The 17214-nt window shown below is 35.6% G+C and overlaps 1 protein-coding gene across 1 annotated transcript; it reads right to left on the reverse strand.

Moving 5' to 3' along the window:
• Positions 1–8764: 8764 nt before the first annotated feature.
• Positions 8765–16557, reverse strand: LOC112782383 (beta-adaptin-like protein A). The gene is made up of 11 exons (XM_025824741.3): positions 16184–16557; positions 15112–15628; positions 13752–13876; positions 13309–13507; positions 12503–12731; positions 12183–12349; positions 11805–12014; positions 10849–10959; positions 10564–10740; positions 9539–9994; positions 8765–9384 (listed from the first exon to the last, which is right to left on the reverse strand). The coding sequence occupies exons 1-11, from the start codon at positions 16237–16239 to the stop codon at positions 9094–9096; spliced, it is 2538 nt and encodes an 845-aa protein (XP_025680526.1). The 5' UTR covers positions 16240–16557; the 3' UTR covers positions 8765–9093.
• Positions 16558–17214: the final 657 nt, after the last annotated feature.

A 17214-nucleotide genomic window follows, 5' to 3' on the forward strand; every position in this document is an offset into this window, starting at 1 on the left:
GAATACACAACTTACACCCAATTGAACACAGAAAATACACCTACATGAGCACATGAAATACACCCAATTTAACATAGCAAATACACCCGAAGGAATGTAGAAAATACACCCAAAATTTGTTAAAGCAACCCTTACCACAATATCAGGGGGGAGACAGTATATTTCTTCTTGAAACTTTTTAATCTTTTGCTGGTTTAGGATGAGGCACATGGCAGAGACAATCTAGAAAAAGATGTCAAAATCAATTTACATCAGTCAACATTGTAGTTAATTTTGGTGATAAAAACATTAAGGTTATTGTAATATTACCTCAGCTTCTATATGCGTTTCAGCTGCGAGTGATGCGAGGTGGATTTTTGACAAAATGTAATTATCTTGGAATTTGAGTGTGCACACGGTGTCATACTCATTAGTTAGTCCATTTTCGTATGTTTTCACTCGTGTGGCCCAGATGTAGCATTTCTCTTTCATGTCAGCCGTATTTTCATTCGTCCTCGCAGGAGTTTCAAACTTCTCGAAACTCTCTCCGCCACTTTCCTTTCGAATCTGTGGACTTTTTCCTTTTGTTGTCACTGACAAACCCCATTTGTAGGGTTTATCTTGTATTGATTTTTGGGGATTTTATCAACTTTTACCCACATTTATTCAATGAAATAGCATGGTTTTATAACTTCTCCCTTAATTGTGCTTAAGAGTGAAAACATGCTTTTTAGGACTTAAAATAGCTAAATTTAATTCACCTTGATTCTATTAGATGCCTCGATATGTTTGTTAAGTGATTTCAGATTTAGGAGGCAAAGATTGGATTAAGGGAATGAAGAAAAAGCATGTAAAGTTTGAGAACTCATGAAGAAATGAAAGAACCGGAAAGCTGTCAAGCCGACCTCTTTGCACTTAAACGACCATAACTTGAGTTACATAGGTCCAATTGATGCGGTTCCAGTTGGGTTCGAAAGCTAACATCCGGGGCTTCGAAACGATATAAGATTTGCCATAGTTGCATCGCGCATAGGGGCGCGCACGCGCACGGTACGCGGACGCGCCGATGGTGGCACATGACCCACTTAATGCAAACGTGGCCAGCGATTTTAGAAGCCTTGTGGGCCCAATCCAACTCATTTCTGATGCTATTTAAGCCAAGGATTGAAGGGGAATCAACATACTTTTCATACTTTACATACTTTAATCATTAGTCATAGTTTAGTTTTGGAAATAGTTAGAGTTAGAGAGAGAAGCTCTCTCTTCTCTCTAGAATTAGGATTAGGAATTAGGGTTAGATTAGGATCTCATAGTTCTAGGTTTAATTCAAGTCTCCTTCTACTTCTACCTTCAATTGATGATTGCTACACTTTGGTTCTTCTCTCTATCCCTATTCTCTTGTTGTAATTTCTCTTATTTTGTTTCTAGGTTTTGTAATTGAGATACTCTTGTTCTCTTTGTTTTCTTTCAATAATGCAATTTGAGGTAATTCATGATAATTGTGATTTCCTTGATTGTTGTTGTTAATTCTTTACATTCAATTGTAGTTAGAATTCATTCTTGTTGTGATTGACTATACTTTTCTTTTGTGCCTTCCAAGTGTTTGATTAAATGCTTGGAAGAATGTTAGACTAGAATTTTATGTTCTTGGCTTGAGAAGGTAACTTAGGATTTATTGAGTCACTAGTGTCCAATTGATTGATAGTTGATAGCCATTAACTCTAGCCTTCATTAATCCAATTAGTGGAAAGCTAGGACTTATGGACTAGGATTGATATAACTCACTTGACTTTCCTTTGTTAATCGATTTAAGGATGACTAAGTGGGATTAATCCTTGCAACTACCATACTTGTGGCTAGTGATAATGATGAAGACCCTTGACAACCAAACCTTGCCAAGACCATTTTGTGAATAAAGTTTTCCTACCATTTGCTATTCACATTCCTCATCCAAAACCCCAAAATAAACAAGTCCATAACCAATAACAAGAACACTACCCTGCAAGTCCTTTGAGAGACGACCCGAGGTCCAATACTTCGGTTTATAAATTTTAGGGGTTTGTACTAGTGACAAACAACTTTTTGTATGAAAGGATTAGTGATTGGTTTAAAAACTATACTTGCAACGAGAATTCATTTGTGAAATTCTATACCATCAAAAATCCATTCATCAGTCACCCCACCACTTGCAATGTTTTCTATCAGATCCCCTAATTGTTCTAGCAGTTTTGGGGTTTCAGGAGTTTTTGCCCTCTCTCCATCTTGTGTTTCTGCCCCCTCCTGCGTTGCTGCTTCTTCTTGGCTTGAATCAGTCAAGCCAAGGCTGAATGATGGCGTCGGACCTTTTTTAGGAACGTACGATGCTGTCCGTGCCATCATTATCAGCGCAGCATCGTCTTCTGGGGCTAGATTACTGCGTGATCATGTATAACGTATTATAAGAATAAGAATATACGAATGATAACAAAACATTGATTTTACTCTGATGAACTTATATTTTAGATGGAGTTGGTGGAAGCGTGGGTGTGCTTTCTTCAGGTTTTTGGGGTGGTTCAGGAGTGCTGCAGGGTTACATAAAATTAATCATGTTATAAAAAAACTAATAGGGGCAATATACACCCAAACTGTAACCAAGTAGACACCCAAGACTATTCCTTACCTTTTTGTAGTTCCTTCATTATTTTTTTCACTTGGAGACTTTTTAGGGGTTGGTTCAATTTCTGGCACAGGGGTTGGTTCATTTTCTGTCACAAGGGTTAGTTCAATTTCTGGCACAGTGGTTGTTTGGGACAGTGGTAGACAAACTTGAATCGGAACTCTAAACAAGAAGAAAAATAAAAGGTTAACAAAGCCCCCGAAAATAAAATGGTTATAAGGTTGAAATTTTCTTGAAAAACTCACATTGCAAGCGCTTCTGTTTGCGACTATGTCTCTACCCGCACAACCATCATGTTCTCTTCAGCTGGCTCACTGGCTGACTCTTCAACCAGACTCAACCTAAAATACACCCTAAGAAAGTCAAAAATACACCAGAAGCATTCAAAAGAAAGACAGGCTTTGTTTTTTGAGAATTTACATACTTCCAGATTTTGCTTTTCTTTCCTGCATTTTTTTTCTCGAATAAAAAATTAAAGGGCTTTTTTTCTAAAAAAAAATATATATATATACAGAATTAGAAGTAGAAGATAATAAAAGAATAAAAGCAACGGTTATTAGAAAGAGAAATTACATGCCCTCCGCCGGTTTGTTTACACTACTTTTATCTGTGTCCTTGAGACGAAGGATCATCACTTCCTAAGTTTACATCCGGTATTCTAAACATAATAGAGTACATATTATTCATAAAAATGCCATACTGTTAAATCAGGATAACAAGATTTTATCAAATAAAGCTTCTTACGTTTCAGATGAGACATAGTGACCTTCCGTCGATCGCATGTCAGCTTCCTTCTCCCTGGCAAACAAGAAACAATTATCAGTAAAGAAAACACCTTAAAATCTGAAATATACACCCCAACAAGACATACCCCTGTGCAGCAGATTTTTCATTCTTTTTCCTTAAGAATTCATCTAATTCTTCAGTTCTAATTTCAGATCTGACAGTACATGCATAAAAGAACATGTTAACAAATATAATTTTGATAATAGACGGTAATATAGCTTACAAAGTACTGTACCCATGATAGGATTGAGCTTGCTCAGGAGATGAATCCTCAACAATGACCTTTTTCTTTTTGGATTGTGTCCTGGGGGGAAAAACAAGTATGAATCAGAAATATAAAATTAAATTGATCAGAAAATACTATCCAAAGAAGTGCTTACTTTTGTAGTGTTTTCTGAGTCTTTTTCTTTGTTTTTTGCTTCTCTACTGGTGATAATTCTTCGCTTCTAAAAGTTAATAAGAGACGCTCTGTTAATACATGAAATCTTGAGAATAAACCCAAAGGAAAACAGTAATAATTTCAGAACATTACTCATCATTTGATTCAGATTCTGAATCAGAATCCTCCTGAATCTTCTTTCTTTTTTTGGACTCTATTCTGGAAGGCAAACAATCATTATTTAAAAACATACTAAAAGAGACAAAATATACCCAAATGAATGCACAAAATACACACAAATAAATGCACAAAATATACCCAAATGAATGCACAAAATACACCCAACTGGATAAACAAAATACATCCAAGTATGTTACTTACTTTTTGGCTTTTCGGATGGGTTGTTTCCTTGTTGAATCCTCTGAGTCTTCTTCAGTCTCAGACTCAGAGGTAGAATGGACTTCACTTTCAGTTGTTTCAATCTCAGATGATGATGATGAACTTGCCTTCCTTTTTTTTTTGGTTTTTTATTTTTTTTCTTTTTTCTTTATTTCTTTCATTTTCTCCTTTGTTTCGGCCATCTTTACAATTCCCTGAAACATTAGAAATATTAGTTAGTAGCATTCAGGTAAATAAAATACACCCAAGATATTATTTTCACTTACCATATGTTCCTCCATTTCTGCCCTCATTCTTTCAACCAACTGCTCTCTAGTCCAGTTGGCAATCCAAGGTTCTGGAGGTCTTTCTTCCCCCTTCTTGTCTTTATTTTTTGATAGATGGAAGTAAACTATCATCAGGGTAAACAGGCAGCCGTCAATTGCCTTTTTCTTTTTCAGATTGTAATCTGTTATTTCCTTGATGATAAAATTCAAAACATGTGCTCCCCAGTTCCCCTCTGTTATTGTGTCCATCTTGAAAATTGGTGCCAGATGCACAGTGGAGATTTTGTTTATTGTGGTTGGTAACAGGAACGCCATCTGTATATAGAGGATGAAAATCCTCTTGAACATGAGTCGATCCTATTCATTATCAACACCAATAGCCATCATCTCATCTGTCAGATTTTTGAGGGTCTTCCCCTGGAATCTTCTAAAAATTGTTTGTTGTCTTCAAAAATATCCTTATAATTGACTTTCTGAGGCAGTAGATCTCCTACAAAAAAGAAAATAACATTGTATGAAAATCACTTGAAATACACCCAAGCATCACTTGAAATACACCTCAATATGGCTCATATACACCTATGTTTGTAACGAGTTACCTGACGCGTTGATGCCAAGCGCAGCCCCTATTGTTCTTGGTCTTACTTTAAATGAACCGTAGCCGGTTTCGAGTGTGTTTTTCCCTAATTTAAAGGAGTTAGCCAACTCCTTTAATATTTGGTGATGCACCCTTAGAGGCGGGATGTGCATCAGGCCACCAAATCCCAAATCCCTAACAATTGCTTTCTTCTCCTCGCTCATATTTCTGAATTTCTCACTCAACAGATGGGTTGCACACTTAAGGTCCTTGGTTTGCTGTAAACAAAGCAAAATTAGAGTCAGATATATTTCTATTATGAAAAACTGATTTGATCCAAGACATATATTTGTTCTTACATTTTTTTCAGGTTGGTTTTTGCCTGCCATTTTTTCTGAAATGAAAAATACACCCATAGATATCAGTCAGATACACCCATAGATCAGCTACATACACCTATACGAATTCTCATAAGTATTTAATTAGATCAGTTCAAAATGATGTTCAATTCACTCAAACATGCATAAATATACAAGGTCAAGCAACATTACAAGGTCAAGCAATATACACCCAAGGACAAGCAATATTAGAACAGTTGCAACAGTTGATTATATTACATTATATCAGTTCAGAAATATACACCCAACAAATTATGCCATATACACCCAATAAATTACTCCATATACACCCACCAAATTACGCAATATACTCCCAAAAATCAGTTACGAGAAGAATTAGAACAAGAAGAACAGTAAAACCTAGAAGAACTTAGAAGAACAGTAAAACCTAGAACAAGAAGAACATCAAAAACAGTAAAATGAGAGCTAGAACAAGAAGATCAGTAAAACCTAGAAGAACATAGAAGAACAGTAAAACCTAGTTCTTCGATTTCGAAATGTGAAAAATCTACAAGATGAGTAAAACAGTAACGTACCTTGAGTAATATTTTTTCGTTTTTTCTGGAGATTGTTGATGGAGAGTTCTATCTTTTGTTGATGGTTTCTGCTAATCTTCGCGACGATGAGGCTCGTCTCTTCAGTCTGGAATGTTACTCGAAACTTGACGGTTTGTGTTTTCTTCGAAGGAGAAGAGAAAGAGTGCACCATAACGAGCGCTTTTTGCGAAGCATAACCGTTGAGTGACGCGCGTGGGATTGACGCTCCATTCAAAGGGAGTGAGTGCGCGTGTAGTATTTTTAGGCTGGGCCAACTTGTAACGCTTGTAGACCTTTTTTGCTTATATATGTAACAGACCTCAAAGTAAATTACAAATAATAATCTCTTATTTATTGTTTATATATAGTTATTTTGATCGAGAAGATACAAGCATCACATTTTGTAAAATATAAGTAGCAAATATTATATAATCACAATTTCGAGGAAATAGAGAAGCAAAATGTATAATGTCTAATACCATCTCATGATAAGAAAAGTTAGTGTAATTATTCTAAACATGTTGAAATCTTTAAGTGTAAGCAAAAACGTGAGATGAAGATAGGCTAATAAATAGTAAAGTGTTTAGATTATTTAAGGAGAAAATAGTTATTTTTTACCATCAAATATTTAAATACGGACAAAATTAATCATAATAACTTGAAATTAATCTAATATCTGCAAAATATATTATCTGTTTGATAAAACTAATAATACGTTGAGTTAACACCATTAATAAATTCTATGAATGTTCTTTTCAATTTCTTTTTTTTTTAATTATTTTTTCTTTTTTCGATTTTATTATTATTGTCATTATCACTGTCATCACCACATCTTTTTACCCTCTTTTTATTCTACTTCTTTGGAAAAAAAAATCCAAATAAAATTCTACTCAAATAATCATCATCAATTTATTAGCATTTTAATCAAATTTTATTCGCATCAGAAATTAACTATTACATTCAACACAAGTAAAAAATGTAAAAAAAATGAAATCACCCATAAATCGTAAGTCCATAATACTTATTTCTTCTCTGACATCACTTCTAAAGCGCAACTATAGAATTTTTTACAAGAAGAAAAGATCTTTTGAAGTATATGTGAGCGACATTTAATTCCTGACTAACTAATGGTATAACTATAAACACAATAATTATGAATGAAATTGCTTGATTGGGATTAATAATAGTTGAAGGTTTGCTTTTTAGGGACTCGTTGTTCGTGATGATTATATCTTCTGTTGGCGGTCCTAGACATCTTAGTGCCTTTGAAATTTTTGGCATTCATACATTAGCCTAGGTCATTAGCCTTTGTCTTATGTTGTTATATGTTTGGTTCTTGTTTTATTTAGTTTAAGCTTTGTTTTTTTTTTTTTTTTTTGTTGTCTTCTCTCACTTTTCTCTCTGGAACATAAGTGAATTCTAAAACTAACAAAAAAAATTATAGGTAATACTTCTTAGTTCTTATGTTTATAATTAGGACAAGCTAATTATTTTAAAATATAATGATTTTACTAAATAAAATCTAACTATGAAATAATAAATAATATAAACAAATGATTTTATACTATTTTAAAGCTAGAAGGTAAACTATATAATTTCTGTTAAAGAAGTAAAAGGAACGCACGGGAGCAATGATGGAACATAAGTGGCATTCATTGGGAATGTGGTAGCCTCATAAGATGCATAATCTTCACACTTTGAGTGCTGGCAAATTGAGAGAGGGAGCACATTAATTAATCATTGTCGCTGTCTATACATATGTAGCTACATGATAAAAGAGTATCACAAGCATAACTAACCAACCAGTAACCAAAGCCGAATAAAAAGAAAGAAAGAAAGCTGTAGTTGTTGGGTGAAGAATGTTACAACATAATAATAGAGACAAAATATACACACAGAATAAAGATGGTGGCTTAACCTCATTCGAGCTGGTTAAGTCTTGCTGTCTTGGACACACCGGGGGCCGAGTATGACCTTACTTATGTTATCCAAGGATGTCACGTGTGTCATCAATAAAAATAGAACATGATGCTCAAAATAAGTAATATTATTTAAAAAGTTCTGTTAACTTGTGTCTTAAGGATATATGTTAAGTATATCATAAAAAAAATATTTTATAAAAATTATTACAATTTTTTTTTTTGTTTTTAATGCATTGAATATATTAAAACTCAGATAATAATCTTGCCACTCCTATTTGATAATGCTATGTATGTTTGTATGAATTTGCATAAAAAATAAGTAATATTATTAAGATAGGAGTGACAATATTTTTCTTAAAAAACTCAATGGTTGTTCACAATTCTAACGATAATAAATAAATAAAAGGAGATTTCCCAAGATACTTAAATACTTACTCTATGAACGAATAAGAGGGTCATATACTCATATTGCTTCAAATCCTAAACTCTGAACAATCGAAATTTTTGCAATAGTAGGGTGATACTGTTCTAATCAATTGGATGAAGTGGGTCCCATCATCTTTAAATGACCTAAGTGTTACTATGATTTCTAGTTTCTGGTACAGATTCTAAATAATTTTTTCTCATAAACTGAATGTACATAGTGTATTATGTGTGGCAATCTAGTATTATTAATTTCCTAGTGTCCCATTAAAAATTTCTTAGAAATTTGGAATATTACTCTAATTCCAACATGTACCATGACAGTTTGAAAAAAAGATGCTATTTATCAACTAAGCCACTACAATTCCACTACAGGGCATGAAAAAATGAATGATTCAGAATTTCAGGGGGTAGTATAACAAAATTTAAACACATCAATCCAATGCCATAGAACACGAGGAATGCTTGAATAAAACTCAGAATCAAGATAAAGCCTCTACAAAGTTACAACCCAGACTCAGATTTTATACAACTGAAAATCTGCTAACGGATCTTCACGTTCAATCGGATGAAAAGAACTACAAAAATATTTAGCCACTGAAATCCTTATGCATTTTCTGTTATACATTGATCAGGGATTTTTCTATTTGCTCCCCTCTTATTTCTGGTAGAGGGCATGTGGAGCCAATATCTATCTCCACTGTTTTATACATTCAACCAAGGATTCCAAAATTTCATGACTACATAATCCACAGATCAGAATGATTTAATTTCAAGCAGTGCCGAATTTGGACAATGCTGATTGGAATAAAGTTGAGAATGCCTGAGAAGTACTTTGGTCATCAGCTTTTATTTTAATCTGAGATTTGGCAGATGATGAGTTGATCAATAACTCAACCAGATATATTGATGCTGACTCCGCTTTTTGAGCAAAGAAAAAGAACTTGAAGTTAGGAGACTGTCCACCGGATGCGATGCAGTGTATTGAATGGCTTTGCATGTGCCGGAGAAGTGCATTGGAAGTTGCCAAAGCTGCAACTCCTTGAGGACTCAGGGAAAAATCCTGCAACAGATTACGTTACATACAAGCATATGACAAATGAACATATTATATCTTCAACAATTTTTTGGGCCATAAGGAGGTACCAATGGCAAAGAATAGAAAAGGCAGGGGGCATATTAAAATATTTGAAACAGATTATAATATCAAAGCATACTTCGGATAAGGATAGTGGTAGTTGACGCCATTTCTGCTGAAATGTGCCTGGATCCAGTACAGCTTTTGGGTTGAGACTCAACGGAGGAGGTGAAGGTGTGGCCGCAGCCCCAACCGAAAAATCTAAACCAAGGAGATCATCAATTGCGAAGCTAGATGCCGGAGCTTGGCCACTTCCGCTGGTACTCGAAAATGCCAAATCTGCAAGTGATTGTGAAGCTGCAGAAGTAGCAGATGCACCATCGTAGGAAGGAGCACTATAAGCAGAACCATTACTAGCAGCATCTCTACCTTCCTCTTTTTCCGTGATACTGAGAAGCAGATCATTGTCATTTGCCTCCACTCTCTGAGCTGGAACAGCAGAATCTCCAGCTTCTGCATTAATTGATAGGTTTGCAAGTTCATCTGAAAACTCCAATGTCCCTCGGTGTTCTTTGTCAGTGAACATATACGAAGGCTGCAAGAATTTCAATTGTTAGTTAGAAATATTTTAATACAAAAGGACACATATAAGAGAGAGCATTAAAAGAAAATAGACGGAGAGAAGGATCCCTTTAAGGGAAAATCTTTCACACAACAATAATAAAAAGCAAGGTGTTATCCTATCAGTGTGCAATGGAGGCTCAAGTTAAGGGGAATAAGGTTTTATACATTAAATTACTAAAAATACATTACAATTAGAATAGAAAAATGGGAAATGATAATGTGTCTCCCGTTTTTTATAATGCCACTCCACACATGAATTTTTTGTATTGTATGTTTGCATGAATTTGTAGTAAAGAGGAGTGGCATTATCAAAATAGCAGTGACAATATCCATTTGCTAGAAAAATAACTTGCAACCTTATTATCTGGAATATCTCAAGGGATTCAACAGTCGAGACAAGACTCAACATGAAATAGTGAAAATAATTACACTCAGTAAGGAAGAAGCACTTTTGGCATTTTCCACCTCTTCCAAATTTGTTTTTAAAAAATATTGATCGGCTTCAAGTAAATAAATTTTATCCAAACTTAAGTTCCCTACCTTTTGATATATAACGGATAAGCTGTTGAATTCATCAAATATGCGATCTTTGATTTCACTGCTCTGAGAATCAGCAAACACTGAAACTGCTTGCTTGGGGGGGTTCACCACACTCTCTGCTACTGATACCTTGTATTGCAGGAGCCTGTAGTAAAATAAGGCCCTATCGTGAACGTCCTGCAATCAACAAAAGCTCATGTAACATACAATTGTAATGCAAGCAAATATTAGAAAAATTCATTATCTTTACAATTCAACTTAGTAAGTAGTAACAATAATTCAAACCTGATGAAAATCAGCAAGACCTGCAGCTAAAGCTGCCCCTAATGCTTTCTGAGTTTCAGGAGCTCTCTTAAAGAAACACTTCATAACTGCAGTAAGAAGATGTAAGCGAACCTGCATCGTGAGAAAGCAGCTCTTCAACAGATGAAAAAAAAGGCAAACTGATACCAAATAAAAAAAGCTTCAGAATTAATGCATAAAAAATTACCACTAAATATCATCTCTTCTCCCTCAAATATATATTTCTGTTTTCAAAATTAAAATGCAACCTACAGGGAGGGAGAGTACTTCAGTTTTACAACAATTAAGTTAGGATCAAATCCAGGCCTAAATCAAACAATGATTCAAGGCAGGCATGGGTACTCATGGTATGATCAAGGGAGTGCACAGGTTGGCCAATGACTCTGATAGGGACTAGCAGAATTAGGGGATTTTATTGATGAACTAGGGATTGTAAATCACAATCCCTTATTGAAATACACTGTTGGATCTAACCAACTCTGGAGAGAATTTCCCTCTCGAACTAACAAACTGAACAGAATTTTCTAACTGACGAAAAACTAACCCACCCCTAGTATTTATAGGCAGCAGCTAGGCCTAGCCCTACTGCTCCTAAACCTGCTAAACTAGCTTAAAAGGAACAAACAAACCTGTTTCTATCAGCCTCTTGCTCCAATAGGTTAGTAAGATCTATGTAATGAATTCTACTATTCTGTTTCTACTTTCTACTGGAGCTGGAGGACATGACTGAAGCCTACGATTCACGAATGTCAAAGGAACAATGCTAGCGACTGTGGCATGTAACACTGTTAGGATATGACAAGTTAAACCTACTTAATATTGAAACCATAATTAACACTAAACTGCTGATGTTGTTGAATATAATATAAATTAGAGTATGATATAAATATCTCAAACAAGGAAACCAGATGATGACACCACAAAGTCATGAATACTACCTCGGCAGAATGTTCCTCGTCCCAATTTTCAACCAAACTCTCCAATACATATGGAGCATCAGGCATGTCCTGAGAATATTCGCCCAACATCCATATAAGAGCTGCCTTAGCCTTAGGCTCTTGAACATTTTTGCTACTGATATTCCCAACAACAGCAATACAGTCTTGACTCCATTGTGGATATTTTCTTAGCAGATCTTTCACAAGCACCTGCATAGATGAACTTTCAAGCTTTGTATTAGTCTATCCTTCCTACCATAACTATGTTGGTGAAGGTGTCTTATTAGCACATTTGTTTGCATAAATAATAGGAATCAGCACAATATATTATTAAGCACAAATTCAAGGGTATCTAGCAGGCAGACTAGTTATGTTTACCAGAGCTTCACAAGTAACATAGTCTTTTTCCATCTCAAGAAACTGTAGAAGCCTATCAACAATAGCATTAACATCATATTGTTGCAAAGCTATCTTCCCCACAGCCCGAATTGATTCCCTTGCAATTGGAATGTCAACATTTGCAGCATATTCGCATAATTCCGTCACTGAAATGGTCTCCAAGAAGTTCATAATTAGTCATACTATACGAAAGGCAGAAAAAGGAGGGGGAGGGAAAGATCAAGAAAAATGGCAACCATTCTACATCAATATCTCACTCACACAGTCCTCTATCCCTATCAAATTAGAATGTTACTTACCAATGTCATAGGTGTTACTTTCATTTGCAACTGCAGTGAGCATTTCAAGCTTCAACTTTTTGACATATGATGGCTCATTATACTGGCAATAGAAGTGCTTGTAGTCTGAAGAAAATATATAAGGTGCACGCATGACCAACAGATGCAGGTGGCTTAAAACTGCATAGGATTGCTCTGGACTTCCTGCGCTAACTTGAGTTAAGAGAGGGGCTTTGATACGCTCATAAACCTAAACAACAAGAATTTGCAAACAAAAAAAAAAAAGAAAAAGAAAAAAGCTTCAGAGAAGTCACCATAGCTGACGAGATAGATTCAAGATTAAGTCAAAAGACTTGAAAAGGAAACATAACCCAAAGAATGAGAAATAATTTACTTACTCTTGAGCTAACACAGAGTCACAGACAAACATCTAAGTTATCAAGATCAGCTCAATTAACTAATTACTTTAAGTTCAAGCATATTCATTCAATAGCAAAGATTCATTACTAGCTGAGCTAAGCTAGGTCAAACCAAAGCATCTTACACATGGCCAAGTTCACTTGCATTTTAAGATCAAAAGACTCAAAACCAATCATATATCCATGTATGAATACCATGAGATTCATCTTACAGATAAACCAAAAAGACAAATACATGTCCCATGTGTATGATTCAGTGAGCTAGCAGTTAAAGTCATCAACAGACACGGAAAGCATGCCCCTGACCAGAGAATTTAACATATTGCTAACTCACCATATGCATGATAATGGAAAACAGGGATTCAATTGAGGTCCATGTACAGGACAAGGGGAAAAATCACTATGTACCTGCTGATGGACATCAGCCATTGACAAAGTCAAGTGCAGAAAAACTTTACTGGTTGCTAACACAACAGCACCATTTGCATGCTGGAGTCTGTCTTCAAGGAGATTCATGATATCAAATATTTCAGAGTTATCTGACGGAATATACTTGGCTACCAATTCAAGCACAAGACATTGTGCCCATTCACTAAACTCCTTAATGCTGCATGTGGAGAGAAAAGATAGGAACCCATTAGCTGTTGTTCTAAAATGATTATCTTGAAAAATATTACAGAAACCTCAGCTAAACAGGTTTTTGCTGATGAATGGTAGCTCCCAAAACGAAAGGCAAATGAGAGAAACCTTTTTACAAAAATAGATATACATTGCATCTTTTATAAGACAAATTAAAAATACAAAGAGAGTTAAAAAAAAAAAAAAAACTAATTTGTGAAAGGATTAATTACCGATTCAGGAGGTAATATATAACTGGCTTGCTAACCAGAGTTTCTCTTTCCTTGGCTGCTTCCTCTGATGAGGTTGACTCTAAGGTCCAAATCTCTTGTAGAGCAGACAAACAATTCGCGACTACCTAATATACATGACAACATATCTGTAAAGCACTATTCATTTGGTGACTATATCCGTTTCAATTCTTGGAAACACTCGAACACTAAAAGAGAACACTGCTATTGTTCTGACTAAAAGCATATAACAAATGAAAAGCAATAAAAAGAATATTAAGACAGAGAATATAGTCAGACAAAGTATATATTCAGCTTAATGTGTAATAAGTTTCAGTTTGACAAGTTAAGACAGAGTTTGTATGGATATTCAAAGGACAATTAGAAATAGAAGGGAGGGGAGTGTATGTTTTTTACAGAGGGGATGGGGCTGTAATGAGGGGTGTATTTTAATTTTTACTCATAATATCATTAAGAATGATACAATGGGGGAGTAACAGATAACAAGTGCCTTTTCACCAAATGAATAAATTTTCAATGTGGTATTACTATGCATATGCATGCCTCTCCAGTAAATATGAAATATTAAATTTCTTAAACAAAAACCCTATTAAAAAGATGTAAAGGAATCAGCCCATTTGAAGTGTGATCACTCAAGGATAGTGAACACACTCATTTGAATAAACTTACCTGTTGGTCGACATGATCAGGGACGGATCTAATGGTATGAGGGGTCATGCCCACACTAACATTTTTAAAATTATTTTAGTATTATATAATATAATAATATAATTATATACATATTTGCCCCATTATCTTATTACAGTTCACCTCACGCTAAGGAAAAATGGAATAAATATTATATTATATCGTATTTATTTATTGCTTTTAGTCCCAGCGTCCCCACAACTACATAAATCTTCTGAATTTGTAACTGGCAAAGATTTTAAAACAATGGTCAACCTCCAACAGAACTGATTCCCGTATTAATTATAAAGACAGGTAGCATAATCAAACTGTAATCAAACTCATATTAGAATTCTCTGATCAGAAAAGAAATTCGACATAATATGTCCACTTGGAAATGTCCAAAAGACAGAGTTGGTGACGCTTTAGAGAACCCAGACAACATAGAAATTAGAAAGTGAATACATTTTCACCAATCTAGAAACCAATACCTAATCAAGCATACTATTTCTTAAGGTCCATTAGTTTGCAACCAATTAATCACTGGACTGAGAAGATGAAAGATTATCTTCACAGTTGGTTCGAAGAAGACTCTTAACATTTTACAAAGTTGAAAGCATTGTTATCATTTTTCATATCTTGAGGAAGAAATTACCAGAGAAAATGGAATTCTAACCTGAGTATCCGGATCATTAAGCATCAAATGCTTCAATGTTGCTGGAAAATCTGCATCCAAACAGGTGGAAGCTGATATATGATACAATTTCACAACCCCAATAACTGCCACAGTCCTTACATAACTATTATTATCCTTCAGTCCAGACCCTAATGGCCCAACCAAATATTCCACCAAGTTTGCCACCCGAAGCGAACACAAACTCCTCAATGCTAGTCCCCGAATCATAGGGTCATCATCCTTACAATCTCTTTGCAGAAAATTAATTGTCAAAAGAGCTAGATCAGGATTGACCTTTGCATAGTTCCCAACATACAAATAGCACATCTTTTTTAGAACAATATCCGAAGTAGCCGAGCACATCACCATCTCGCCGAACAGAGAGGAGACGTCAATACCTATGGTCATGTTGGATATCACCTTCTTGAAGAGATCCCTCTTTGCATCATCGGCACCAGGAGCTCGGCTCCCAGCAAGTTGCCGGAGTTGTGATCTTAGATCAGTAACCTCACTCTTCCTGCTTAAGTCAGGACAAGGCAAATGAAGAATCGAGTAAATATTGAATAGCACGTAAAAATAATAATCATAATAAAAAAAAGTTAAAAAAAAAAAAAAACAAGCAGAATAGACTAATGCACCAATTGAATGAAGTTAACATAGCTCCGTTCCCGAATTTCTTCAAACAAAAACGAAGTTTCTAAAACCGAAAATGATAACACCGTTGATGAATCAGCAAGAAACTATACTGTGTCCTGTGACTCCTTACAGAGGATTTCAACTTAAAAATGCACAACAATAAATTATGAGTTGTCAAATCCATAATTGTGCGGCAAAGAGGACAAAAATAAACGACATTGGATCTACGAAGTTGGCGATAACTGACGCAGCGTTCAAATAATCAACGGCAAATAGGACAAAAAGCATACGAAATTTCGCGTGAGTGCATAAAAAAAGTGTGGTAATTGCTATGCACTTGCATCAATGGATGAGTCCAAATTGATATTGTAAGCGGAAAAAAAAAAAGAAGAGTAAAAATTCAAAAAATGAGAAAGATGGCGAAGTGAGTAATGACCCGGAAGGTTGGGAGGGAGAGGGAGATCGCTGAGGGTGAGCCGGCGGCGGAGCCATGGTCACTGACGAGGAAGTTGACCGGTGCAGCAACGACGGTGACGGTGACGGTGACGGTGAGTATCGATGAGATCGGAAGCTTGTTTTGTTTGTTAGGAGAAAGAAAGATCTGAGAGTGAATGGGATTTGGAGTTGCAGTGATGATTGGTATTGAGTTTGTAAATCTGTCCAAAATCGACTACTCAGTACTCACTCGTAACTTCCAAAATCACCAAAAACATTTCTCCCAACTAAAAAAAAAGGAAAACCCAAAAATGAATATTTGCTACATATGCCCGATTAACTTTCGACGTATGAGGAGCTGAGGTGGCAACTCCTGATTGCCCTTAACTTTAGGGGTCACTAAGTATCAGATCCTCCATTACCTCTTCGAATTCGAACCGAATCAATTAAATTGGTTCTAAAACCAACAAGTAATTAGATACAACTCAAACCGAATTGATAACATTCTTTGGTAATTGATCCGAGTAATGATTCTGAAAGTGCGAAACCCAAACTAACCTAACCAATTAAATTGGGTTTTGAAACCAACAGGTAATTGGATACAACCCAAATTGAATCGATATACTCTTTGGTAATTGATCCGAGTAATAATTCTAAGAGAAAATGACAAATTAGTCTCTGACTTTTTAACTCGCGGACATTTTCGTCCCTGACCATTGGAAAATACATTTAAATCCCTGACGTCCCTAAAAATCAGACGGATCAGTCCCTCCGTCTATAAGCCACCGTCAGACCCGACGGAAAAGGCTGACCTGGCTCCCCCTCTACTTACCTGGCTCAACGGCGTTCCCACGTGGCATGTTAGTGGGATGGAACTTTAAAAAACTGGACACATAAGTCCCTCTCACTCAAAATGACGTCGTTTTAAGTGCTGCCCTAATCCTAAAATTCGTTTGAGTTGTTCCTTCATGGTGGTGGCTAGTGGTGAGAAAAACTGTTGTTCAGATCTCAACAATGACTACGAAGGGGGCA

The sequence above is a fragment of the Arachis hypogaea genome, chromosome 20 (genome assembly GCF_003086295.3).
Source record: "Arachis hypogaea cultivar Tifrunner chromosome 20, arahy.Tifrunner.gnm2.J5K5, whole genome shotgun sequence".
NCBI lineage: Eukaryota > Viridiplantae > Streptophyta > Magnoliopsida > Fabales > Fabaceae > Arachis > Arachis hypogaea.

What these genes read in the sequence shown, in the direction of transcription:
- LOC112782383 (XM_025824741.3), bottom strand. Translation starts at nt 16,239, where the DNA reads ATGGCTCCGCCGCCGGCTCACCCTCAGCGATCTCCCTCTCCCTCCCAA. An exon ending in ATATATTACCTCCTGAATCG is followed by an intron (nt 13,508 to 13,751) that starts GTAATTAATCCT and finishes CTCCACATGCAG; the next exon opens with CATTAAGGAGTTTAGTGAAT. An exon ending in AAGTAACACCTATGACATTG is followed by an intron (nt 12,350 to 12,502) that starts GTAAGTAACATT and finishes AGACCATTTCAG; the next exon opens with TGACGGAATTATGCGAATAT.